Consider the following 27,417-nt stretch of genomic DNA (forward strand, 5'->3'; position numbering starts at 1 on the left):
TGACCTGTGCTTCTCTGTGTGCTGTTCCTGCTAGACTGTCTCCTTCAGAAGGGGCTCTTGGGTGTGTGGCCACAGGGGCTGACTAGGTGAACGAGAAGAGCTTCAGGATTCCATGTCCTCCTTGGTCTCTGTGTCTTCATCTGTGAAATGGGCCTGGTCCTAAATGATTGACAGTCAAGTGTCTTGCAGAGGTTGTTATTGCTGAAGAATGACACTAATATAACTCTGTAAGAAATAGAAAACCTTTCCAGTAGAAAAATGGGTAGTGAATATAAACAGATACTTTACAAATAAGAAATGCAAGTGGCCATTAAATACCAAAAATATTTACCTTCAGCAATAATTCAAGGTATGCAGGTTAAAACAAGGAAATGCCTTTTGAAATCTAATTAATTATTATTACCGCTCTTCCTCGGCGCTGCCTACAGAGGTGGCAGCCATCTCCTATTTGCATCATGCTGCCCTCAGACCCCTGGTGAAGCCCAAGGTCATCAAAAAGAGAACCAAGACATTCATACAGTACCAATCAGAGTGATACGTCAACATTAAGTGTAACTGGCGGGAACACGGAGGCACTGACAGCAGGATTCGGAGAAGATTCATGGGCCGTTCTTAATGCCCGACAGTGGTTATGGGAGCAACGAGAAACGAAGCACATGCTACCCAGTGGCTTCTGGAAGTTCCCCATCTACAAGGAGCTGGAAGTAACAATGTTGCTGGTGTACAATGAATCTTACTTTGCTGAAAGTGCTCACAATGTTTCCTCCGTGAACTGCAAAACTGTCCTGGACAGAGTGGCCAGCTGGTCGTCAGAGTCATCCATCCCAACGCCAGGCTGTGCGGCGAAGAAAATGAATAGACAGCTCCTGTGCATGTTTTATTTGTGTTAAATAAAACCATAAAGATGCTGCCATAAATAAAGAAGCAAACAAATAAAATAGCTCATGCTAGCAAGGATACAGAGACACTTCTAGGAGTAGAAATTGATACAACCTTTCTGGAGGCTGTATGGAATATCATCAAAAGCCTGAAATCTTTTGCAGAATCGTTGACCCACTATGTTAGTTTTCTATTTGCTGCTGTAACAAATTATCACAAACCTAGTGTTTTCAAACAGTACAAATGTATTATCTTACCATTCTGGAGATCAGAAGTCCTGAGCTAAAATCAAGGTGTTGGCAGAGCAGCATTTCTTTTTAGAAGCTCTAGGGAAGAATCTGTTTTCCTGCCTTTTCCAGCTTTTAGAGGCTGCCTACATTTCTTAGTTCGTGGCTGTCTTCCTCCATCTTCAAAGCCAGCACTGGCCAGTCGAGTCTTTCTCACATCACATCACTCTGACACTGACTCTCCCACTTCTCTCTTCCACTTTGAAGGACACTTGTGATTACATTGGGCCCACCCAGATAATCTAAAATCATCTCCCTGTCTTAAGGTCACCTGATAGGCAACCTTAATTCTATCTGCCACCTTAAATTCACCTTTGCCAGATCCACAAGTTCCAGGGATTATGATAAGAACATCTTTGGGAGGCTATTATCTGCCTACCACATCCAGATTTCCAGAAATCCTATTTCTAGGTACTTATTATCAAGAAAATAACTATGGATATATAGCAATAGGTAATAATACATCATTAGGCTTTCGTTAAAAATAGTGGTAGACAACACAAATGACACATTAAGCAAGTTATAAAAAAGTTGGCACAACATAGTTTGGCTTTTATAGTATATACAACTCTCTCTCTCCATCTATCTAGAATGTAGATATAAGCTAGAAAGATATACTCTAAAATTATTTTTAGCTCATTTCTTTTCTTGTCTTATTGCCTTTTCTAGGTCTTTAATTCAATATTGAATACATAGGATGATTATCTTCAATCTCTTTCATTAAACCAACTCAAAAAAATGTACTGAATACCTGTTGTGTGTCAGAGATCTCTGGAAGTGGGATATTTGTGATTTTTATTTTCTTAATTTTCCTTATGTTTTCTAAAGTCTCCACAATAAGCATATTACTTCTGTAATAAGAAAAGTTAATTTTTTTTAAGCATGTTAGCTTTTGAGACTGAGGCAAATATGCCTTCTCACTCATGGTCGGATCCAGGATCTGACCTCCCACAGAGCCACCAATTAAGGATCAGTTCCTTCTCCATGGAATCCTCTCTGGAGAGCAGGGACCCTATCTGTTCCTCCCCATCTCTGCTGCCTAGAGCAGGGCCTGGTTCAACAACTACTTGTTGAACTGAGAGGTTCCAAACCGGGATCCCATTTTCCCTTCATTCTCCACTCTGGGTTAGCATCACGGATTTACCTAAATCACCATGGAAGTTATTTATTTTTTAACCAGATCCCTTTGGGGTAATGAGCTCTGTCATTCCTGGGTTAACTGGAGTTTCCTTGGGTGCGTTTCCAGGGCTGGAACTCCTGCTCAAGGGCTGAGCTTCAGCAGAGCAGTCTACGCCTCTCGCCCCACTCTGCCATCCCTGTACCACTCCAGCCCCCAGGATTGGGACGGGTAGTAACAACTCAATAACAACAACAACAAGCATAATGCCGATTCACAAGAATCCTTTTAGATTGGTCCCTTTTTTATACCTATTGTACAGATGATGGATCAGACTCAGAGAGGACCAGCGAGCAACTTCTCCAAGGCCACACGGCTGGTAAATGGCAGTGAACAGATTCAAACCCATGTCTCCCCAGCTCCAGAGGCCGAGTTTTCCATCACTGCCCTGCACTGCTTCTTTGAATAAATGTTTAAAAAATAATAATCGTTAACACTATGGAGTGCTTACGAGGTACCAGGTGCCCCACATATATCAACTTACTTAATCCTTCTAACAGCCCATTTTACAGATGAGGCAACCAAGGGAAACGGGCTAAACAGATTGCTAAGGCTCACGGCTAGGAAGTGCAAAGTCTGGATTTGAACCCAGGAGGCTGGGGCTGAAGCACCCTCATCCTGCAGAGATGCAGGAGACGGTGTCTCCGTACGCATAGGATGAATGAATGCGTGAGTGGATGAAGGAAGCCACTGTGACCAAGAGACCTTTACACGGCACTTCTCAGCTCTGGGCCTCGCTTTACCCATCTGTTCAACAAAAGGGCTGGGACCAAACAATTTTAGTGGTTCTTCCAGCTCTAGAAGGAGCCTATGCCTTTGCTGCCTCAGTTTCCCCATTTGCCATTCAAGGGAATGGGATCAAGATGATCCCTCAGGCCCTTTCCAGCTCCACAGCCCAATGTTGACAGCACCCTCCCTCTGCTCCAGACCACGGGCCCAGGATTTCCCTTGTGACGGGATCCGCATAGTGCCCAGGAGACAGGTACTCCATTAGGCCCATTCTACAAGGGAAAAGCTGGGCTCAGAAATGGAAGGTGACATGTTTGAGGTCACACGGCAGTGCATGGCAGAGCTGGGCCTGACCTGGTCTCTGACACCAAAGCTGTTCTGACCACTGAGCAGCACTTCCCCTAGGATAATCTCCTACTCTGGGCTTGCTGGGTGCTCCAGCAGGGGCAAGGCCCTCTCACACTGTCCTCAAAGCCACACACATTGTGGGCAGCACCAGGGACCCCCTGGTGCCCAGGCTGGGCTCCTGACAGTCCCCTGGGAGAAGGCCGCCACCTCTTTTGCCAGCCTTTCTCACTGGACACCCTTAGGGCCGCTTTCCAAAGAAGAACGCCATAATCTCCAAACCTTGAACCGACCCACGTGGGCACCTCCACGGATTGCTGCGGCTAACATCACTCGGGGGACACTCAGCCTCATTTTGCGCGTGATTTCTTTCTGGAAAAAAAACCCAACTCAGGCAGAACCTAGGCTGCAGGTCTGCAGGTTTTCAAGGGTGTATGCAGGGTGGGTTTTCTGTGTGGGAGCTCAGAAAGGACATTCTGAAGGCCTTCTCCTGGTGGGCTCCTTTTTGTTGCTGTGACACTATGGCTCTGCAGTGATGGCGGGGAGGACAGAGGACCAGGCCTCCAAGCAGCAACCTGGGCAAAGATTTGTGGCCTCTGAAGGGCTTACGGTCTCAGCTCCACCACTGGGGGCATCTTTTCTGTGCTTTCTTTGAAGAACAAAAACCAGAGCAGAGACCCAAGCCTGCCTCTCTTTCCCTGTCACCCGTCTGTCAGTCTGGCTGTCGTCTGGTTGTCTGTCCTCTGTGTCTAAGCTAGGAATTCTGGAGGGAGACTCTCTCCTCCCAGCTTGGTTTTCTTAGGGGAGGGCCTGGAGCATCCTGGGAGTGGGCTCCGGGGGGGGGGGGGGGCGTGTGGGGGGCGGGGAATGTATACACCCCAGAAGCTTGAAATGTGCTGCTTTCTAGGGGGGAGACCCTCCGGCCAGGTGGAGTGACAAGGTGGACTCTGCATTCTTTCCGGAAGGGAGGGACACTGTTGGGGTGCATGGAGGGAGTGGGGGGGAATTGGGAGTTCGAGATGTTCTCGGTCATCTGTCTGAGTCGCTCCCCCCACCCCTACGGAGGAATTTGTAAATGGAAGTGGGGGCGGGGGGGGGCTGCTAATCCTTCCACTATCATCTCCCCAGATACTTGTTGGGGGATTAAAAAAAAAAAAAACCCAAACACTGAACTTTCCTGCTCCTTAAAATGTGGGTGGGGAGGGTGAAAGAAGGACCCCCCCTTTTTTCTCCCCCCTCTCCCTGCCCCCAGCCTCCGGCCGGACTCGGCGCAGGACCCCTCCCTCCCCGCAGCCGCAGCGGGGGGGTGGCGGGGGGCGAGGTTTGCTTCAAGAAGGGGCGTGTGTCCGGAGCTCGGGTTTTAGCAACTTCGGAGCGGGCGCGGCTGCGGCGAAGGGGAGGGAAGAAAGTTGGTTTCCCCCGACGTCAGCGCCGGGCGGGCCGCGGCGGCCGCGGAGCCGGGAGGCGGCCGGAGCGGGGCAGAGCGCGGGGCGGCCGGGGCGCGCTCGCTCCGACCCGCGCTGCCACCCCCGCCGGCCACCCCGGGCCGCTCGCGGGCATGGACAGCGCGGCCGCCGCCGCCTTCGCCCTGGACAAGCCGGCGCTGGGCCCGGGGCCGCCGCCGCCGCCCGCGCTGGGGCCCGGCGACTGCGCCCAGGCGCGCAAGAACTTCACGGTGAGCCACCTCCTGGACCTGGAGGAGGTGGCGGCGGCCGGGCGGCTGGCGGCGCGCCCCGCGGCCAGGGCCGAGGCGCGGGAGGGCGCGGCGCGGGAGCCGTCCGGGGGCAGCAGCGGCAGCGAGGCGGCGCCGCAGGACGGTGAGTGCGCGCGGAGCGCGGGGCGGAGGGCAGGGCGCGCGGGGCCCGAGAGGGCGTGGGAACGGAATGCGGGGTCCGGAGAGGGCGCGGGGCTACCGGGGCCGGAGGGGCCGGCGTGGGGCAGGCAAGGATGCGGGGCGCGCGGTCTGCGGGATCCCGGACTGGGAAGGGGTCGGGGGCGCCGGCGGAGACTCTACGGCGGGACCTCCGGGGAGCGGGCGCTGGGCACGGCCTCCCGTGTGGCTGGCTTGCCCCGCAGCCGTGGCTGAGGTTGTCTGTCGGCGATGAGATGGGCTGCGGTGACCAGAGCTCTCCACCGGGGTAGAGGGCGTCTTTTGCCCAGAGCCACAAGTCGGAGGAGCTTCTGGGAGGTGCGCTGTCTTTGTGCCCAGCCCCGGAGGCAGCCCTCGCGGCGCCACTCCCAAATAGCCTGGGCAGTGGGGGTGATTATGGCCCTGGTACAGCGGGAGAGACTGAGGCGTTGGAGGGGAAAGGGACCTAACCACCAGCTGGGTTTCAAACTCTGCCTGCCTCCTCCAGGGCACCACCGCGGCAACTGCTAGGTCTTCTTAAACCGAGTTCCTCGGCTGGGTCAGAATGCTTGCCCCCACCCCCCGTGTGGGCCACTAGCAGCTTCCTAGGTGGAATGGTCCAGCCCTAAAGAGCCAGCTAGGCCTCTGTTCCCCTGCCGAGGTTAAAGGTCATCAGGAAGGGGCTTTAAAAACAAACAACCCACCCAAGTGGCTTTTTTCAAAAAGTCACACTGGATGGCAGTGTCCTGAGCCCTCGGTAAGAAGGAAAGGGGGTGGGGAGAGAGCGCTGGAGTAGCAGAGATGAAGATAAAGCAAAGGTTCTGGCTCTGGATGGTTTCACCGGAGCACAGGGAGGAGTGGAGTCCCCACAGCTCACCCACACCCTGAAGAGGAGGTGGGGTGGTCTGAGCCCACTGCCCGGTCCTCTAGCTCTGGGGAGCAGGCTGGCCTGCTGGAGGCTGTGGGCCCCTTAGGAGTCACCCACCTGACTCCAGCTGCCTTCCCACTGGTGCCTGGGGATTCCCACTTCCTTCACCAGCCTCCAGGTCTCAGGGGAGCCCCAGCTCGCTGCATGCCCTGCTTCTCAGATGAGAGGAGGTGCAGGGGAAACTGAGGCAAATGCAGCCTCGTCGGAAACCTCGTCCAGGAGCATGTGCACACGTGGGGTCGCCTGACACACACCTGACTTCACGGTGCATCTCAGAGAGCACCCAGCTGGTGCCAGCCGTGTCCAGCGGCCTCTGGTTCCCTCTCAGTGGCGTCCACCGCCCACCACCCACAGCGGACTGGCATCTCTCTTCACCCTCCAGGGTGATCATGAAGCGGGCAGACCTGCCCCTGGGAGTTGGGGTGTCCCTGATGGCAAAGTGGAAGGCAGGTGTCTAGTTGGGCTGGGGGTAGAGTGGAGTGCCCTCTGGTGTGGGAGGAGGGCCCTGCCAGCTGAGTTTGTTTGAGGACCTCAGGTCTCGTGGGAGGAGCCGCTGGCTCTGAGCAGGCAGGGGAGAGGTCTCTGATTTGACCCTGATGAAGGGGGCCCCCTGGGGGCTGGAGGAAAGGAGGAGCAAATTGGGGATGAAGCAAAGAAGGAAGGGAGACAAGGAAAGAGAGGGGGAAGAGAGGAGGATGGGAGCGATCGGGGGAGAAGGAAGGAGGCGCCGGCGTTTTGTACTCAAGTCCTGGCCAGGGGATGAGTGCCAATCCCGCCCTGGCCCCGGCCGTGGGGAAAGGCAGTGGAAGGCCTTGCTTCTCCTGGACACAGCATAGAAGGTCTCCAAACGGAAGGTTTTTCTGGGGAGTCCCCAAACAGCTCGTGTCAGCTGGGGACACAAGTGCCTGGACAGGGCCGCTGGTGACGCCCAGACAGCTGGGTGGGTAGCGGGCCTCCCCAGCAGATCCTGGGGCCGGGCCACCCTCAGTGAGAGCCCAGGAGGCCTGCTGGCCTTTTCCTGGGGAGGGGCTTCTGCACGCTGGGAATACCCAGGCACTGGGGACAGAGGACTCTTTAGGTGTGGGGTCAGGTGGGACGGGCCTGAGGGCAGCAGTCCATCTGCTCCTGGAGATGGGCATCTCCTTTCCCTCATCTGTAAGGGAGAAGGGGCTGCAGGCAGAGTCGGAGCCAGGCTCAAGATGGGCTGAAGGATGCCCTCAAGCCTGCCCCCCGCCTTGGAACCCCAGCCCAGCTCTGACCTGGGGACATGCGGTCCAGCTCCGTGCTCCAGGCTCGCAGATTTCCTCCAGGCCTCTGCAGATTGAAGCAAACGTGGACAGTACGGAAAGTTCTTCAGGAAGCTAAAAATTCCAATTTAAAGATTCTCTTGTGTTTGAGATTGTATCTTTCCTGTTCACTTTTGGTGTTAAAACACCCTTTCTTTTATGAAATAAGAGGTAATAACTGGAGATTGTTTTATTTTAATGTCCTTACTTGGCAAAATTAAAAGGAGGTAACCCTATACTCATTCCTCAGATTGAAAACAAATCACTAGTCCATGAAATCCAAATGTTTTATGTAGAGTCAAGCATCTTCCCAAGGCCAACTGGTTGCGTTCCAGGGGTGCCTGCTGCGGTGACGTTGCCCCAGAGCGGGGAAGGAGCAGGGCAGGGGCGCTCTGTGGCTGCCCCCAGGCCTTGGAGAATCCCTCAGCTTGCTCCCTGGGTCTGGGCCCGCAGGCAGAAGGTGGGCGGAGGAGAGGCCAGCTTCCTCTGCCCCTCCCACTGCCACTTACTGCGGATTCCCAAAACTGGGGGAGAAGGGACCCCTCACCCACTCATCCTGGTGAGCCCAGCCCGCATCCCTGTACCCCTTTCCAAATCCGGCAACCAAACTTCGGGGAGCCGGGCCTCTGGACCCCAGGCCAGGAAACAAGCGTGGGCCTTGGGCTGTGAGCGTCCTCCAGTCCTGGGCCCTGGAGATTCCTCACTGAGGAGTCAGACATGCTCCGAAGTAGATTTTCCTGTGGCTTCTGGAGCTGTTTCCAGGTCCAAAGAAAGTGACTGACCCCAGAGAGATGAGGTGCTCCCATTTAGAAAACTAAGGGTTAATGGGAAGACTAATGAGTTAGAAAATTGATATAGTTTCAACTTGCCAGGTTAGCAGGCTCAAAATTTTTTTTAAAATATGTTTTTCAATCTTTTGTTTTCACAAAGCCACCCATAGATATAGCCTGTTCTTGCCAATGATTTTCCCAGACCAGGCTCCCCCCAGAACTGGCCGGGAAGGCTGTGGCTTCGCTGGTGACTCAGAGCAACCCGGGGTCTCGGGTTCCTCCCAATTCAAACGCTGAGGTCCGCGCCGGGCGCCAAGCTATGCCAAGCACGTTAGGAAAATAAACCCTCGTTCGCTGCCTTTGCAATGACTTACAACAAAAGAAACCACATTAATAACTGAGATTTTCTGTAAAGCATTCCCTCCTGTGGGCAGGGCGGAAACAGGGATGCGGACACACTGGGAAAATAAACACGGCCCGTGGAGCCAGGCAGGCGAGGCCCCCAGCCCAGGGAGGCTGCCAGGCCATGCAGGGCTGGTACCTGTTTTTGGAAAACCTCAGGACCGGGCGGGTCCTCTTCCCAGAGATTCGAGACAGTGGGGTGCTTGGAGTCTGAGGGCACAAGCTGAGCGGGGTGGGCTGGAGCCCCGGACGGGGGATTTGGGGTCCCTTCGTGGAGCTGCTCCCTGAGCCGCATCTGCTAACGGGGTGACAGGAAGCCAAGCATGAGTCTGGTTTGAGGTGGGGACCTGCTTCTCCGGCTTGGCAGTGGTGGCGGGCAGGGCCAAGTGTCTGAGTGTCGGAGTGGAGAGCCTGAAGCAACCATTGAGTTTGACAGACTGGCCGACTTGCCTCCAATGTTTAAATTTTTTTTGTGTTCAAAGATACCTAACATAAGATTTACCATTTTAGCCATTTTTAGGCATACAGTTCAGTGGCATTAAGTATATTCACATTGTTGTACAACCATCACCACCATCCATCTCTAGACCTTTTTCATCTTCCCAAACTGAAACTCCGTTCCTGCTAAACCCTCACTCCCCATTCCCCCCTCCCCCAGCCCCTGGCACCTGCCATTCAGCTCTCTGTCTTGATGAACTTGACCACTCTAGGGACCTCATTTAAGTAGAAGTGTACATTTGTCCTTCTGTGACTGGCTTATTTCACTTAGCATGATGTCCTCAAGGTTCATCCACGTTGTGGCATGTGTCAGAATTTCCTTCCTTTTTATGGATGCATAATATTCCATTGTGTAGACGTACCACATGTTGTTGATCCATTCCTCTGTTGATGGACACTTGGGTTGCTCCTGCCTTTTGGCTACTGTGAATAATGCCGCTAAGAATGTGGGTGCAGAAATATCTCTTCCAGTCCCTGCTTTCAGTCTTTTGGGATTGCTGGGTTGCGTGGTAATTCTACATTTAATATTTTGTGGAACCATCATGCTGTTTTCCGTAGCTGACTTCAGTTTTTAACTGGCCTACCTGTAACTGCCCTGAAAGGTGGCCTCGGCAGCCTGTGGGCTGGGGAGGAGGGAGCCGGAGGAAGCCGACCTGCCGAGACAGGAGCGGGGCTGGTGGGGAAGAGACAAAAGGGTTTCATCAGAACCAGCCTTTCAGAGACTCTTCCCTCCCTTCCTTTCCCTTCATCCATTTCCTGGGGGGACAGAGCCATCTGCCATGAACGGGCCCTGGACGGGGGTCAGGACACCCAGGTTTCAGGACTGGCTTTTGCTGCCATCTCCCTTTGTGACCTAGGGCGTGTCACATCCCCTCTCTGGGCCTCAGTCCCCCACCTGAACGATGGGAGGCAGCACACAGATGTGTGTGAGGCCCCTCCTGTCCCTCATTGTGATTTGACCCAGGCTGAGAAAATGACCCGTGACGGCACCGTCTCTCCAGGAACGTGGAATCTGCGGCCTGGGTCCTGGCTGGGCCCGGACCCTCAGACAGGTGAGGGTGTCTCTCCGCACGTGCCCGGGGGCAGGGAGGGAAGAGGGGTGAGCACGAGGTCAAGGAACCAGGCCTAGAAGATGAGACCCTAGGGGCCTTCCGTTTGAGAACCGCTGGGTCTACCAGGGTGGCTGGGGGACAGGGACGATGGTCCGCATCTCTGGCTTTTTGTCAGCAGGGGGGACGCTTGCTATTTAGTTCATTATTCATGGGGGTCCAGGGTGGTCTTGCTCCTATATCTAGTAGATCATCTGGAGGGAGCTTGGGGGCCTGGCACAGGGGCCTCGGACCTGCTAGCACCCCACAGGGGCCCTTCCCTGTGGGCAGAAGCTCAGCAGGGCTGGCGCTGTGACTCTTCCCTGTCAGAAGCCTCTGGAAAAGTAAGTTTGGAGCAGTAGTGATAATGCCTGCTTGGACGCCACCCTGGAGGCCTAAAAAGCACCCTGAGGCTCAGTGTTGCCACCTGTGGAATGGGAACGGTGGCCAGTGCTGTCCCTTACAGGGGCGTGGTGTGGTGCGGGTGTGGGAGACCGTGCTGGCACACAGTCAGTGCTCAATAAAGGGTCCCCGCTACAGCTCGCTGAGATGCTCACGGCAGCCCTGTGGATCAGGCGGGGCTCGTGAACTGCCATCCCTATTTTTCCGAGGCCCGGAGAGGCAAAGCAGCCTACCCGAGGTCTCCCAGCTGGGAACGGAGGCGCGGGGTCTGTTTGTGGATCCCAAGTCCAGGCCTCTCTGTCCCACACAGCTCAGTGTTTGGAGGGGAAGCCCACCTGGTTGTTGGGGAGACTCGGGCCCAGGTTTGTTTGGGGAACCAAAGGGGGCAGTCAGGCAGGGGGAGACGGGCCTTGCGGGCTGGCCCAGAGTGGGGCTGTTGGGATGCCCCCTGTGCCGTGTAGGGGTTTCTAGGTGGGCAGAGACAGGAGGAAGGGTTTCGGTGGCTTGTCCTGGGCAGGCATGCGACGTCAGACTGGACGAGGCAGAACTTGGGAAGCTTTCGTGGAGTCCCGGACCCAAAGCACAGCGGCTGGCCGAGGTGGAAGTGGACCCTGGGGGTGATTTACGGGGGGCCAGAGCTTCCCCGAACACATCCCACAAATGGGGCGTCAGTGCTGGAACCCAGCCAGTGTGCTGCCCTGGGGCCGGAGGCTGTGGGGGTGGAGTGGAAGGGACGAGCTCGTGATGGGGCTGAAGGGGGACGTGAGGGGACGTGGCAAGAATGACCACAGCGCTCGCGGGCACATTAGCCAAGTGCTCCCCGTGTGCTGCCTGGGCCTCCACCTGCCTCGCCCCGCGTTGTCCTCCCACCAACCCTGGAAGGGGGTCCTTTTATTTTTCACACTTTATGGAGAAGGAAACTGAGGCGCAGAGAAGTGGAGCCACTGGCCGAGGTCACACGTTCTCGTGAATATGGGATTCCAGCCAGGCCTCTCCCGTTCTGAAGCCCCTGCTCTGAGCCGTTCCTGCAGCCCTTGGAATGCTCGGTGGTTCGGCCAGAGAGGTCCACTCCCAGGCAGGTGGGGGCTGCATTCAGGGGGCCATGGGGCGGCCAGGGGAGGGGTCTCCTCTGTCTCCTCAGCAGCCTGGCCTGGGTCACAGGCCTGTGGGGGACGGGTCAGGCCTGGCAGTGTCGGGACTGCCCGGCTTTGGGGGTGTGGGAAGGTGTGAGAGGGAGTGGGGGTCCTCTACCTCTCCTGCCCGGAAACATCCAGAATGGCCTCCCCCACCCTCCACAGGCCTGTCTCCAGCCGCCTGGACATGGGAGAGCTGTGGGGAGTCCCTGACTCTGGGGAACATCAATAGGAGAGGACCCTTTCGCAGTCCACCCCCAGCTCCCATACTCATTCATTCATTGATTCATTCATTCAACAGTCATTTTCCGAGCACCGACTGTGTGTCGCGCGTCAGGCCTTGAGCTCCTACTGCCTGCCCTGTGGTTCCCAGACTTGCAGATTTCAAGCCTCAGGGAAATGTCCAGGAACGTAGGGGAACTGGCATAGAATGGGCAGTTTTTAAACTGTGCCAAGAAAAGACATTTATGCGCCACACTATCTTGTTGCCCCATCTGTTTATCCAAGAAAGAACCTTTAGCATCTTAATCCCAGGGTAGAGAATGTTCTCAAAACTGACTTGATTTCACTTAACAAAAAATTCGCAAATTGCCCCTATTTGTCTCATTTTGCGGTAGGTCGCTGAAGACCGTGTCATGGGCTGGCATTTGGGATCCACGTGGTGGACGGGCTTTCCCAGACTCACAGATGCAGAGACACACACACGCACACACACACACCACACACACACTCATACATAGACACACAGACACTCACACCCCATCGTGAGGGCTCCAACCCAGCCCCAGTGATCAAGTTCAGGGTTTTAATGTCCAGGGGGGCTGCAGGCACATGAGCAGCCATGTCGTGCTGGAACGGGCCAAGGGTTAAGTGCCCTCTGCGAGGTGGTGAGTAGGAGAGCACCGTGCGAGCTTCCTGTTTAGACAGAGGGAGGTGGGGAGGTTACCACGCCTGGCTCCCATGCCGAGCAGAGAACAGGAGACCAGGTGCCCTGCAGCCTCCAGGGACTAGGAGAGGGGACACGGGGCAGAGTGGCCTCCTCAGGAGCAGGGGCAGAGCCTGCCCTGCCTGGAACCCAGGAGTCGTGGAATCTCATGATGTCCTGGGAATGGAGGTTGTTAAACGACTCAGATGCTCTCGCCGCCCCCTGTGAGTCTGGCCCCCTTGCTCTGTGTCCTACATCTGGGAAGCCGCTTGTTTCCAGCCCAGCTTCGAGGGGCCACTGCGATGACAGGACGCCGTCCACATGGGGCCCTTTATGGCTAATGATGTCTTTTATTGCATCCTAAAAATGAAACAGGCTCTGGAAGACATTATTTTTGGCCCCTCTTTGTGATCCATTCTGCTTTTCTGTGCATAGGAGGGGCAGCCGGGACCTTCGGGTTTGGGGGGCAGTGGGAGGGGTTAGGAGGGAGCAGGGGCAATGAGTTACGGAGAAGCCAAGAAGATGGGACCCCGAGGCCGGAGAGGTGGACAGGGGGCTGCTGGGCGGATTGTGGTCTTTGGAGAAGGTGCTGGGAGCGGGCAGTGAAAGAGCAGGTGGCCCAGGGGTTGCGAGACCTGGAAGCTTCCACAGAGGGCCCCTCCACCCAGGGCTGAGCAAGCAGCTCAGTTGCTTGAGAACTGACAAGGTCAGGGTGTGTCACCTCCCATGACATTGCTGCCCAGGTGGCAGTAAGAGGGCCCTGCACTAGGAGTCAGGAAACCGGGACTTGCCAGGCCCTACAACTCTGGACACACCCTGTCGCTGGTCTGAGCCTCAGTGTCCCCATCTGAGGGGGGCTGGACCATCTGTTTGTCAACGTGTGGTCCCAGGAATCACTGCATTAGAATCACCGTGGAGCTGGTTAAAATGCATGTTCCTAGGCCCCACCCCACCTCACCCCATGGAATGGCACTCTCTGGGGCCCAAGCCTGGGCCTCTGCATTTACTAGGGCCTTCAGCGATTTTTATGTGCATTAAAGGGAAAGTGCTGCTATGCTCTGGAAGGCTCCTTCCATCCTCTGCACCTCCTCCTCCTCCTCCTCAGTTGGCCTGAGTGGAAAATGGTCCTCCCTGGGGGGATGGAGAGGCCGGGCTGAGCCGCCGTGGGAAGCCTGAGGCTGGCATCAAGTATACATGGAAGGGTTGAGTATACAGCGGGGAGGGAGCTGCTCCGAGGCCCAGCCCCAGCATCCCCAGAGACCTGACTTTGTGCAGGAAGCCGCACGGGGCTAGGAGAGAACAATTGCTGTCGACCAGCCACCAGCATTCATTGAGCACCTATTGAGTACCAGCTCAAGGCAGCCTAAAGAATTGGAATGGAAGGGGCATTGCGATTGGGAGAGATTCCTGCCTGTCCCTCTCAAGCCTCCTGACTCCCTCCAGCTGCGGCTGGCCAGGGTGGGGGGTGGCTGGGGTGGTCAGAAGCCTCACTGCTGAGCTGAGGGTCTCTGTCACTGGAAAAGCCCCTCCCAGCATCCCGCCCCGCTCCTCTCTGCCCTCCTCACTCACCCCACCCCTCACGACCCTGCAGGCTCCCCTCGCAGGGGTCCGCTGGGGTCGGGCATCCGCTGCCCCCAGGGCAGCCACTCCCCCCGGGGTGTGTCCACCAGCCCCCTACCCCATCTCCCTGTCTGCCCTCCTCCGCCTCTGGCCTCCTCCTCCTGGCCTCCCCTCTCGCCATGGGTGCAGATGTTTACACGCCAGAGATGGCGTTATTAGAAATGACATTCAACCAGAGCTGGAATTACCACGCGGATGGCTGCAATCCTCGGAATCAAAGCGGGAGCCGCCGGGCGCGCCTGGCAGGGGCCTCGTGGCTCCTCTCGCCGCCAGAGCTCGGCAGCCTCCCGTAGAAACCCCGCCGAACGCCGAGGTCTTGAAAGCGAGTGTACCTCCTTTCATTAGACTAACAAATAACATGTAACACAAAACATCTGTGAACAGCAGCCCCTAATGCGCTCAAGATGGGGCCATGGGCGGCCGGTCCAGCCAGCGGGCAGCCAGGCCGCGCGGGGCTCAGGCTTTGCTGCCCGCCCCAGGGGGGTGCGGGCTCCCCTTCTCTCCGGGGCCTCCCCCTGCGCCCTGTGAGACCTGGGGGCCTCCTTCCTCCGACCCAGTCACTCACCCCTCTCTTCTCACCGTGAGACCCTGTCATCCAAGGGTCTGTTGATGGGGGCAGTGCCCCTGAATGGCGGGGTTCACAGCCCTCCACCAGAGGAGCAGCCTTGACCGGCTGTGTGCCCTTGGCAAGCTTCTTCGTCTCTCTGAGCGCCCCAGTTGTCACAGGAGAAGAACCGTGCCTCCTTGTGGGGTAGTTTTAAGCATTTAGAGAAATGTTGGAAGCGGAGGAACGTGAGAAGTTCTCAGAAAGGGCATCTGCCATTATGACTACAGGTGGGGAAACTGAGGCTCCGAGGGGTGAAGGGACTTGCCCAAGGTTCCACAGTGGTGGAGAAGCGAGGCTTGGAGCCTCAGGGTCTACACCCTTTCCCGACCCTGTGAAGCACGGAGTGAGGAGTGCACGTTGAGCTGACTGTGGTGGGCATTCAGAAATGGCTCCGACACAGCCCCCTGCCTCAGAGAGCTTTGAGTCTACAGCTGAGGGCAGAGGATGAGCTCGTCTGTGAGAGAGAGCGGGCTGACCCTGCTCCCCGAGGCCAGGTGCCCCTCAAAGCCCCCCCACCTCCCCATGGGCTCGGAAACCAGAGGGGCCTCTAGAAGCCACATCTCCCCTGATGGGGGCCAGGAGAGCCGGCTGCCTCCCCAGGACCTGAGGCACCATCCCCATGGCTCAGGGGGATCTGGCCTCAAACCTGCAGAAGGAAGGGCTGCAGCCCAGACTAGGGAGAAAAGTCCGGAAAAAAGGTCCCAAAAGTGGGAGAAAAGACAAATTGGCACTTTGTTCCCTGACTCCCCTCGTGATGAAGCCCCAGAAAACAGGCCTTTTTGCCTTCCGCTAAGAGACCATATGTGAAACTCCTCGCCTCCCCGTCCCGCTCCACGATAGGCCTCCTTTTTGGTTCCAAGAAAACTGGATGGGATTCATTAATTCACCCCTTCATTCACTCATTCATTCAGTGCACACGTGTTGTTTTGAGGCAGCGTACTGGGAAAACACCAGTGGAAAGGCGGGAGCAGGTCCCTAACCAGGGAGCAGAGTGCGAGGGCAGCGCAGCTTCCTGCGGTCCAGCTCGGCACGTCTGCCTGGCTCCCAGCTCAGCGCTTCACACGCAGTCTCTCGCCAAATTCTCTCAGGAGGGAGGGGAAGCATTACCCCCACCTTACAGATGAGGAAACTGAGCCTCAGAAAGGCAAAGTGGCTTGCCCAAGGTCACCCAGGAGATATGCAATGATGTCCAGATCCCAGGTACAATGCTGGCCACCCTGTGCCGGGCCCCCAGGTGCCGAAGGAGCCTCAGTGTCCTCTTGCTGGAAGCAGCCCCAGCCCTGCCAGGAAGGCCCTGTGCCTCCCGTCTCCCCAGTTCTCACCCGGAAACCTCTGCAGTGCCCTAAGCAAGGCGCCAGTTTTCCAGGGACACCCTTGTGCAGAGCCTGACCCACAGCAGCCAGGCAGGAGGGCTCCGGGCTGCCCTGTGATGGAGGGGCTGGGGCTGGGGGCCGGGGAGCGATGCCACCTTCGGAAATCTTGTGTTTCTGAGCAACATCATGTTTTAATTGGAAGGCCAGCCTCTCCCGGGGAGCAGGCTGCCCTGCCACCCGCCTGCCCCGGGCGAGGAGAGTGTCAGGGCTCAAAGCGGGAAATTGCCGGAGACAAGAAGTAAAAACGGACTCCTCTGGTTTCACCAGGAAGGAAAAAAGAAAAGATGAGGCTCTAATGCGGCCAAAAGCAGGGTCATTGTTTAAAGAACACTGGTTTGCTCTTGCAGCAAATGGAGCTTCAAGGGGGCTGCCTTTTTAAGGGGCCGGTTTCTCTCTCAGGGGAGGAAAAATAGGGGAGGCGTCCCATGAACGCTTCCCTCCTTCCTCCCACCTATACTTGTTGATCACCTACTCCATGCCAGGCCTCGGGCTGGATGCTGGGGTCCCAGCAGGGAACAAGGGAGGTGTGGTCCCTGCTATGAAGGAGATGTCCTGGCTGCTATGAGAACAGATAATGGGGCCCCCTACCTGGTCCGGAGGTTCAGGGAAGGCTTCCTGGAGGAAGTGGAATTTCAGAAGGCACCTAAAGGATGAGTGGAGTTAGCCAGGCGAAGAGGTTGGGAAGGGTGCTCCAGGTGGAGGGAACAGCAGATACAGGGGCTCAGAGTGAGAAAGAGATTGGCTGTTCCAGGAGAAGGGTAGGAGGGGGCGCGGTGGGAAAGGGGCAATGAGCAAAGCCTGGTTCAAGATTTGCCATTTCTGTATTCAGAGCGGTGGGAATGCTTTCTGTGCGCCTGTGGGCATCTGGAGTGTCCAGGGCACCCGGGCGCTCCCCAGTAGCTCTCTTGGTGAGCGAGTGTTCCCTGTTGTGTGGGAAGTGATGGTTAACCTGGGACCAGCAGTTGGCTCCCAGTTGCCCGGAGCCTCCTGGGGCACCCCTGTCTCCAAAGGAGCTGATCCCAAGCGCTAACTGGCCGCGGCGGCCCAGCTGCTCTGAGATCTGAGATCCCGAGTCTGGGAGGAGAGGTTCCAGGAGCTGTCCAGAGCCAGAGGCAGGCAGGTCCCCGTGCCCAGTGTCAGGCTCACCAATCTGCCATTTGCAGGACGGCTGCACCGAAGTCCCGGACCCAACACTGGGGCCTCGTGCCGTAGAGCACAACGGCCCCGAGATGGAGGTTTCCTTAGCAGATCCGTCAGCAAGACGAGGAACGCTGGCTGGGCTGTCTGGCTGCAAGCCCTGCGCCCCTGGAGGAGTGGAGGGAGTTAGGGTGCTTGTGACTGAATCAGGGCCGTGGAGCTGGATGACGGATGGGAGGGGCTTGCCCCTGTGACATTCATCTTCATCATTGTCTTCGTCACCGAGATCCCAACAGCCAGGGCCGTTTATTGCGCACCTACTATGTGCTAACCCCTCCATGTGGATCATCTCATTAATTCCTCCCGGATGCTCTAGGAGTTAGGCAGTCTTACGGCCCCATTTTCCAGACGAGGAAGCTGAGGCCCAGAAAGATGGGCTATGCATTGAGGACTTGGGGGTGCCAAGCCTTAGATCCTTGTCTTCAAGGTGTTCCCCACCCCTGCTGGCCTGGAGCCTCTGGACTGTGCTCACTCTGACCTCACCCAGCCTCTCCAGGCTGGTTTAGGAAGGGACGGGTCAGAGATGTGGAAACACTGGAGCAGAGGGTTGCTGGCAGAGCTGCTCCTCAACCCAGGCAGGCGGGCCAGGACCCTGGGACAGGGACAGCCCTGACTGTCCCCCATGCAGCTTGATGGTGACACAGGTGTAGAAACAGAGAGCCAGCCCCAGTGAGTTCCACGGGTCCCCCACCTTCTCAGGGCAGGACATGCTGCCAGTAGGGGCCTGGCTCAGCTGTGGGATTCTGGCCCTGACCTCACCCTCACTTACTGGATGATCTTGGGAAGTGCCTCATTTCTCTGAGCCTCAAATTCATTATCTGCAAAATGGGCATCATGATAGTACGTGGGGCTTGGGTTGTTCAGAGGAGTTGATGAAATCAAGCAGGAGGGCTCAGCTCTGTGCCCATCTGGCCTCAGGAGGAGCTCGGTAGACACCAGTTTGCTTTCTCTTTCACTCTCCCTGGTACTTGGGAGGAGGAGGCAGATGCACAGTTGAGGACTGTCAAGCCCCTTTCACAGGTGGAAAAACTGAGGAGGGATAAATTTCCCAAGGCCCCACAGGAAGAGGAGCTGAGATGAGGAACAGAGTTCTGGGTCCCAGGAGCTGGCCCCGGTGGCCTTTGCTGGTACCTACGCTTTCCATAAAGGAGACAGCTTATCCAGCTCCAAGTGCCCCCCCAACGGACATGGGACCCAGACCCCTCAGCCCCTGCCCAGCCCTGCCGGGGGACCTGGGGTCCCCTCTTTGGAAGGATGGGGTTGATTTGCTGCAGCCGCAGCCTGGCTAGAACTGACCCCTGCTCCCGTGCAGAATGAGCATTTTGCTTTATTTTCCATGGCACAAATTGTAACCGTTTATAATTTCATGACAAATGCCATCTATAAAACACAACACAACTATTTTTATAATGTGGCATTTGAGGTTAAAAATTCAAATTAGAGATTAATTGCAACTTCTGGAAGGTCTGTGGATAAGACGGCTCAAGGAGGAAGGCTGAGATATTCAGATACACTCCCTCGGGGATTACAGACGGGTTCTCACCACATGTCCGGAACATGCACACGCACACACATGCACACACACTTATGCACGTTCGCAGTCAACTGATTCCTAGGCTCCAGAAAAGCTGGTTTCGACATGGCGTTTGCACTGTGGGAAAGCTGATCTCGATGCTGTCTCCTTTCTCTGCCTAGGACCCTGATGTCCAAAGGGCCATAGCAGCAGGTTCCGTGATGATGAGGCAGCCCTGGGATTTGTGGAGGCGGGTGGCAGGGGGAAATGCACAGAGCTTGGGGTGCCAAGAAAAGAAGCGAAGGGATCAGGTTTACCCCCATCGGGTGCCAGCTCTCAGCTTCTCCCTCCACTCCCCAAAAACCAGAACCAGATGGACATCTAAGTGACTAGTGGGTCTACAAGACAGCGTGGGATGGAGCTCCGGTCAGGGAGGAGGGAGGAAGGCCAAACGAGCCCCATTCCAAAGAGGGCAAAGGCGGGGTGTGTCCCCTTCAGCACCCAGGGGCTAGCTCGGAGCCCCCGCAGAAGAACCTTAGGCTCTGGAGAGCTCCATGGTGGCTTCTTGGGCTCTGCGGGGATTGGGGCGAATGTTCTCTGCTTTCTTCAAACCGAGAACCACAGCAGAGGTTGGGAGAGTGGGGCTGCCCTGGGCATGGAAGATTTTCCTCCCTCCACCTTCCCATGGGTACAGGCAGGTCTCTGAGGAGGTGACGTGGTCCTGGTCAGGAGGGCAGCAGCCCCAGGGAGCTGGTAGCCAAGGGCTGGAGCCTGGTGGCCTCCTCATGTGCCCGAGGGGCCCCAGGGAGCGGAGGTCCAGAGTGCGGCCAGCAAGTTAGACTGACTCCAGCTGCCTCACTGGAGCAAGGGGCTTTCTGAGTCTCTGTTTCTTTCTGAGCCTCAGTTTCTCTGTCTGTAAAGTGGGACTAATGACAAGTGGGTTGTGAGGATGCAGAGATAGGAAGCATTTCACATAGTCCTGGCACATAGCCAGCTGCTGCTGCTGCTATCATTGCTATTATTAGCAACTTACATGCGGGCCCCTCAGAGAGGGCTGGCGGAGGACCCAGCCACACCCCTGGCAGCGGCTGGTCCCTAGGGTCCCTCATCTCCCCAGCATGAAGACGGGAACTGTCTCAACCCAAACTAGCTCCATATTAAGGCACTAACTCTCCCTCCACCCCCAGCCCCACCCTGGGGTGGGGCAATGGGGGCTGGGCATGTTTACTCCCATTGTCTGTTGGCACATTTAGGGCGAGATAGAGGGGAGGGGGTGCAGGCAGGGTCTCCACGCTCTCTTGGCAGAAGCTGTGTCCACCCTGGGGGACGCTCGGGTGTCTTCAGCTCAGCACTACCCAGCCTTGGGCACAGCAGACAAACGATCGCTTTGGCCAACAGAGTCGGGCCAGGAACAGCACAGGCGGGGGCGGGGGGGCTCTGGCTTCCAGCTTGGCTGTGGAGCCCTCAGATCATTGCCTCCATCTTCCCCCTCCTCCCTTGGCTGTACCAGTGTCATGCCGCCATTAATGTCACTTCCTTTGGGTGAAGTCACTGTCCACAGGGAACCCCTGCTGGGACCTCCTTCGTAACAGTAACAAATCGTCCCCCTTGAAGAGGCCACCATTATGGCCGAAGCCCAGAGCACACATGCCCCCCCCCTCATCTTTACAGGCTATCAAAGTTTCCGTTCCACAGGTGAGAAGCAGGGGCTCCTCCGCTCAACATATATTTCTTGAGCACCGACTATGTGCAGGCACTGGGCACACATCCACCCATCAGCCTTTACGAGCTCCCAGGTGCCAGGAGACAGGCAATTAACTGAGAGTGACACAGACAGGTAATTAATTGCGGTGCTGGTAAATCCCTCCAAGTTGAGAAGCACAGGGGCCTCTGGGCCTCAGAGACAAGAGTTGCCACCCCAAGGCTGCACAGCCCGCACCTGGCAGAGGATCAGACCCCAGAGCCCTCCCGTCCCTGCTGTCCCCTCAGCGCAAGGCTGTGGCTAACAGGAGCCTCCGAACAGGCTGCAGAGATCCACATCCGAAATTAGTTGGGAGACGGACCCAGGACCGGCCCATACGGCGTGGGCGGGGCTGGGGGCAGGGGAGAGAGGATTCCAAAGGCGGGTCCATAAGTCCCTCTGGCGCTGTGTTCGGCGCAGACTTGGGGGTGGGGGTGTGCGGAGCGGGGACACACTCATCTAGCTCCGCCAGGGCAAGGACGAGGGTCCAGGTATAGTTGGGGAGGACTGTCACCTACGACGGATAGAAAACCGGCCCCAACTAGCTTAAGCAAAACTAAGATGAGGATGTGCAAACCGAGAACTGCAGGGCGGCGCTTCAGGCGCGCCCCGATCCCGGGCTTAAACTGCGGAGCCGCCGGAGTGTCTCCCGCGTCTCGCTCGGCCGGGATAGGGTCGCCGCCCACCTCTGAGCCAATCACAGCGGCCGCAGAGGAGCTGCGTGCTGATCGGCCGAGGGCTGGGCGCGGTGGGGCGTCGCCCGGACCGCTGGGACAAGGAGTGGAGGGCGGCTGCTCTTGGAAGGGTTGCTCTCGGACATAACAGAGCTCACATTTACAAGGAAGAGTTCCCTACACGGCAGCCGGCCCTGCTTTATGCGTTTCCCGTGTATTATCTCACCTAATCCTCCCAGGGAGACCTTTATAGAGGAGGCAGCCAAGGCTCGGAGAAATCAAGTAACTCCCTCAAGGTCACCCAGCTTGTGGGTGGAGTACTGGGAACTCAATCCAGGGCGTTTGTCTCAACCATGACCCTCAAAGCAGCTAATGTCCATCCAGGAGGCCTGAGCAGCTGGCACTGGGGCCACCCTGTCCCCCTCCACCAGAACGGGAAGCTGTGTCACTGAGACCCTGCCCTCCCTCTTCCTGGGCTCAGTGCGCCCATCTGGCCCCATGGCTCTGTCCAGCTCCTGCAGAGTCTGAGCAGTCCCTGACCTTGGCTGAGGGGTGGTGGCAAGAAACCATGGAGGCAGCCTCAGAAGGGGGCCATCACTGCCCAGGCTGGGGGCGCTGGGCCGGCTGGGGTCTTGCTGGGCCCCCTTCCAGCATCAGTGTCCCCCTCCAGTTAACATCCCACGCTCCATGGCAATATACTTTACCCACAGCCACGAGCGGTGGTGGCTGCGGTTGTCCAGTTGAAGGCCGTCACGTGGGTCAACATTTCATTAACTGTTTGTTAATTACCCTCTGCATTGTATTTTGGAACCAGTAAAAAACTACTTCAGGTCTTCCATTTTCCCGGGCCTTTGAAAAGCTTCTGGGCCTTAGGCATTGTGGGCCTAAAGGCTAAACAGTGCTGGGCTGTGAGTCATTCATTCATTCATTCATTCATCCTGTTTACTGAGCACCTACCTTGTGCCAGGCACCACTATTGACACAGATAACCCTGAGGAGGGGGACAGAGGGAAACAGGCTGGTGCAGTCCAAGTTTAAACAGTGATCGTGAAGTGGCTGGGGGAGGCAGATGGGTCCCCAAGCCTCTCTGGGGCAATGAGGGGAAGATTCCTAGAGGTGAGGGGTGAAGATTGGGTTGGGCTTCCTGAAGAGGTGGGAAAAGTGTTCCAGCCAGAGGAAACAGCATGTGCAAAGACAAGAAGTGACAGAGTGTGGCCAGCAGGAGGCTTGTGGGGGACAGGGGCACCAGATGAGGCTGGAGTGCGGGCAGATCCTGAGGCTGAAATCTAGACTCTGGTCTGCGTGGTGGCTCTTCCCTGGGTCTTGGTCAGAACTAGGGTAAGGAGAGTGAGGCACCAAGAGCACAAAGCTCATTCAGAACAAGGTCCCAGCTCGTCAGGCGCCTCGGAATTGGTCTTCACAGTCGGCGGTCCCCCCTCCACTCGGTGCCCCCTCCTCTCCTCTCTGAGAAAACTCCAACGTCCTGATTTTTTGAGTGGGGGGCCTAAGTGGGTCTGATGGGAGGGGACTTGCAGAATGCTAATGAAATCAGAGGCGCCCAGGTGGGGGCCGGGCCTGGGTCAAGGGAGAATTAAGCAAATGCACTCAACCTGTGGCTGGCTCTTTTCCATATTTGATTGGTGCTGGTGAGGAACAGCCCCCTGTGGTGCAGCCCCTGCAGGAGGGATGGGGGAATACGATGAGGGAACAGGTTGCTTGGGAGCCTGCAAGATGCGGGGTGCATTTGCATTCAGGATGCTTCGTGGGAGGGAGGGGCAAAGATGGGCGCCGTAGCTTGGCAGGGAGGTGGGCCTGTGCGGCCCACGCCCTCCGGATAGGTGAGGTGTGGAGGACCACTCTCGTGCTTGTCAGCCACAGCGACACTTGTGGGTCCCATGTCTTGATCACCTTCCAGGCATCATCCCCAGGAATCCTCACAACCACCCAGGAGTCATGTGCAACACTGACAGGGAAACTGAGGCAGGGAGAGGAGAAGCGACTTGCCAAGGTCACAGACCAGCAGCCTGACTCGCAGCCCCTTTTGGTCCCCACACCTGAGTCCCGGGAGGGGTGGGTACTCTTATTATCCCCCCCTGAGATTTGGGGAGCAGAAAGGTAGCACAGCCCAGGAGATGAGGGCAGACAGACAGACTGTAGCTCAGGTCCCAGCTGGGCAAGGCCGGGCAGCCACATCACTCTCGAGCCTGATTCCCCTTTGGTAAAGCGACTTAATGACAGTATCCCCCTCGCACCGTTCACGAGGGTGGATGAGGAAGAGCTCTGAGGACTGGAAAGGGTCCCGTGACACGAAGAGGGGTTGTTTGAAGAGCCACCCTGGACCCAGGCTCCATGGTGTGGTCACTCACCAAGAGCTGCCCTCCTCAGTCTCTGGCCTTCTCTCTGTGCCTTCCTCCTTCCACCCAAATGTGTGCAATAGCACGTCAATTTCACCTTTTCCCCAAGAAGCATCATCCACATCAGGACAAGGTCTATTTGACGCTGAAGGAGCAAGTCCAGGAGGACTCACTGGGTCCACATTTCTGCTGCTCCGTCTACCTCCATTCAATTACACTGGGCCCAAAGAGGCACCCGGGAGCTCACAGCCTAGGGGGACCAGGCCTAGAAGCCAGTGTGAGAAGGCTGAAGCAGATGTGTGCACAAGGCACTCTGCGCATCAGGGGAGGGCTTTTTGAGTGGGGTCTTATAGGATGAGTAGGAGCCTTTTGTTCACCAATGTGGCTTTAGACCTAGCGTACCCCCCCTGATCATTCAGAGTGGAAAGGAAAGTGCCCAATCTGCTGAGCCTCCCCAGAAGTGATGGGCAACGAGAGTCTCACAGGAAGGAGGTGAAGTTTGCATGAGGCCAGGAATGTTCCAAGTTGTTGGTTTCCAAGAGGCCCATGGCTGGCCCTGTGGCACAGGGAGACACTCCCATCTCCTCTCCAGATCTCTCCTCTTTCAAGATTTCCTGCCTCCTGCACCCCCAGCTCTTCTCTGAGCTCCAGGAGCACTCATATCTTCCATAATTAGCCTGCCCACTTTGGTCTGAATCCTGGCTCTGCCGCTTGTGGCCTTGGGCAAGTCCTCATTCTCCCTGAGCCTTGGTGTCCTCATCTCTAAAAGGGGAATCAACGATAGTGCTTCTCTCCCAGGCGGCTGCTTTTAGCTCAGTGCCCTGCATACAAGCATTGCTCTGTGTGTTTGCAGAATCCGTCATTTCCCATTCTCCCGCCTGGTACCCGGTTATCGCGTTATTGCCTGTGACAATCCTAGGTAGATCTCCATTTTGCAGATGAAGAAACTGAGGCTCATGTTGGGTAACTGGCCCATGACCATAGTGCTGGGACTCTACTCTAGGCTGGTCTGATGCCCGAAGACCATGCACTTGGCTGCACAATAGTGTTGCCTGGAGAGTGCTCAATGAATGCTGATGGCCAGGCCCACCCGAACCTGTGGAGTCAGACTCTCGAGGGAGGAGGGGTGCATGGGGCTTGGCATCTCACTTGTAAAAGCTCCACGGGCCCCCAGCCCTGTGATTGCAGTGGGCAGCTAGGGCTGAGGACCCCAGTTCCACCTTGCTGCCTCCATCCCTCCCACCTTACTCAGCCCGTCCTTCCCTTCCCCCGGGGAACTCTGTTTTGGGGGGGGTGTCACTCTTTCCCTGATAGTTGATGTGGAAGCTGTGGGCCTGCGTTTTCTCTGGCGGGACTTTCCAGCCCTCTGGGCACACTTTTGAGGCAACAACTCACTTTAGAAAGGCCCCCCGGCGCTCGGAGCCGGTGATGTCAGAATCACACGTAGCATCAGGCTGATGGGAATGATCCTGACCCTGACGACAAGGTCAGCAGGATCTGAGGGCTTGACAGGTCTGCCCAAGGGCTGCGTTCTGGGAGATGCCACTCCCAGGACAGACATAGCTCTCACCATCACTATAAACCTAGCTTCCAAATCCAAAATGGGCTGTACACGCTGATGCCAGCTCCCACAAAAACACCTACATGTGGGTAAGGACGAGAGGAAACAGGCAAAAATAAGACTACCTCCCTTAGATGGCCTAGATATTATAGCAGTGTGCTAGCACCAGCTCGCACTGGCTCATGAGAGCCAGCTATTAAATTTCCAGAATTTTGGAAGCTGATTGTCAAATACAGATGCTGTTAAAAATTAAATTATAGAGGGCCGACCCCATGGCCTAGTGGTTAAGGTCACATGCTCCACTTCAGCAGCCTGGGGTTCATGGGTTCGGATCCCTGGTGTGGACCTACACCACTTGTCAGCCACGCTGTGGCGGCATCCCACATACAAAATAGAGAAAGATGGGCACAGATGTTAGCTCAGGGACAATCTTCCTCAAGCAAAAACAGGAAGATGGGCAACAGACGTTAGCTCAGGGTGAATCTTCCTCACAGACACACAAAAAATTAAATTATATAAACTTCCAATTATATTTAAGACAAAGGCAATATATATACTCAAAACTCACCTCTCTCTAGTCACTTTACTACGTTTTACTGTTATTTATTCTCTGGAGGTTATTTGCACCTATGGTATCTGGACGGTGGAAATACTATATCCTGGTGTGCTTCTGCACATCTCTTGCCAATTTTGCCTTCACTGATGTCACATTGTAGCTAGAAATTAGCCATGGTGGAAGTATTTATATGCCAGAAATTGGCAAACACTATAAATTAAGGGTCCCATTCTCCCACCAGAGAGCTGGTTGTTAAACATTTACCAGCACACCACAGGCTATAATTTAATTTTTCAATTTTCTTTTTTTCCCTTTTAAATAGACTTTATTATTTTAGAGCGGTTTCAGGTTCACATGAAAATTGAGCAGGAAATACAGAGAATTCCTATATACCCCTTGCCCTCATACACACCAACCCTCCCCCACTAGCATCCTGCACCAGAGTGGTCCATTTGTAACAACCCATGAACCTAAATTGACACATCATTATCACCCAAAGTCCACAGGGTTTGGACAAATATATAATGACAGATATCCGCCGGTACAGTATCATACAGAATAGTTTCACTGCCTAAAAATCCTCTGTGCTCCCCCTGTTCATCCCTACCCTTGCCCCCAACCCCTGGCAACCACTGATCTCTTTACTGGCTGCGGAGTTTTGCCTTTTCTAGAATGTCACATAGTTAGAATCAGTAGGTAGTCTTTTCAGACTGGTTTCTTTCACTTAGCAAAATGCATTTAAGTTTCCTTTGTGTCTTTATAGTACATTTCTTTTTATTGCTGAATAATATTCCATTGTCTGCATGCATCACAGTGTATTAATCCATTCACCTACGAAGGACATCTTGGTTGCTTCCAAGTTTTGGCAATTACGGATAAAGCTGCTGTAAACATCCATGTGTGGCTTTTGGTGTGGACATAGGTTTTCGACTCCATTAGGTAAAAACCAAGAAGTGCGCTTGCTGGATTGGATGGTCAGGGTAGGTTTAGTTTTGTAAGAAACCGCCAAACTGTCTTCCAAAGTGGCTGCCCCATTTTGCATTCCCACTGGCAAGGAATGAGAGTTCCTGCTGCCCCACATCCTCGCCAGCATTTGGTGGTGTCAGTGTTCTGGATTTTGGCCGTTCTCATAGGTGTGTCCTGGTGTCTCACTGTTGTTTTAATTTGCATCTCCCTGATGACATATGACGTGGAGCATCTTTTCAGATGCTTATTTGCCATCTGTGTATCTTCTTTGGTGAGGTGTCTGTTAAGGTCTTTGGCCAATTTTTTAATCGGGTTGTTTCTAATTTAATTTTGTAAAAAAGTTTTCTCATGGTAGATAGTCTAAAAAAAAAAACCAAACGTCTCTTGGGGCAAAATTTGCTTTGCCAACATTACCTGCCAACGTGGTATTTCTGTGCAGGAGGTGGAATATTGTCCCTATTTTTAAAATGTCGGAGGAGGTTGGATCACTTTTCCTGCCCCACCGAGGCCCTGGACAAGGGCTTGGCTCCTGGCAACGCCAGGTTGCTGCTCATTTA

At 55.6% G+C, this 27,417-nt stretch overlaps 1 protein-coding gene and 1 pseudogene across 1 annotated transcript in view; both read left to right on the top strand.

The window, feature by feature from the left end:
- The first annotated feature begins 397 nt into the window (after positions 1-397).
- Positions 398-1,575, top strand: LOC131393618 (large ribosomal subunit protein eL32-like; annotated as a pseudogene).
- Positions 1,576-4,854: 3,279 nt separating this feature from the next.
- The window catches only part of PRRX2 (paired related homeobox 2), a 44,174-nt gene continuing 21,611 nt past the window's right edge, over positions 4,855-27,417 (top strand). The window contains exon 1 of the mRNA XM_058524263.1: positions 4,855-5,234. Coding sequence (XP_058380246.1) covers positions 4,976-5,234 — 259 coding nt within the window. The 5' untranslated portion in view covers positions 4,855-4,975. The remainder of the gene's footprint in view (positions 5,235-27,417) is intronic.

Source organism: Diceros bicornis, chromosome 28 (genome assembly GCF_020826845.1).
Source record: "Diceros bicornis minor isolate mBicDic1 chromosome 28, mDicBic1.mat.cur, whole genome shotgun sequence".
NCBI classification, from domain to species: domain Eukaryota; kingdom Metazoa; phylum Chordata; class Mammalia; order Perissodactyla; family Rhinocerotidae; genus Diceros; species Diceros bicornis.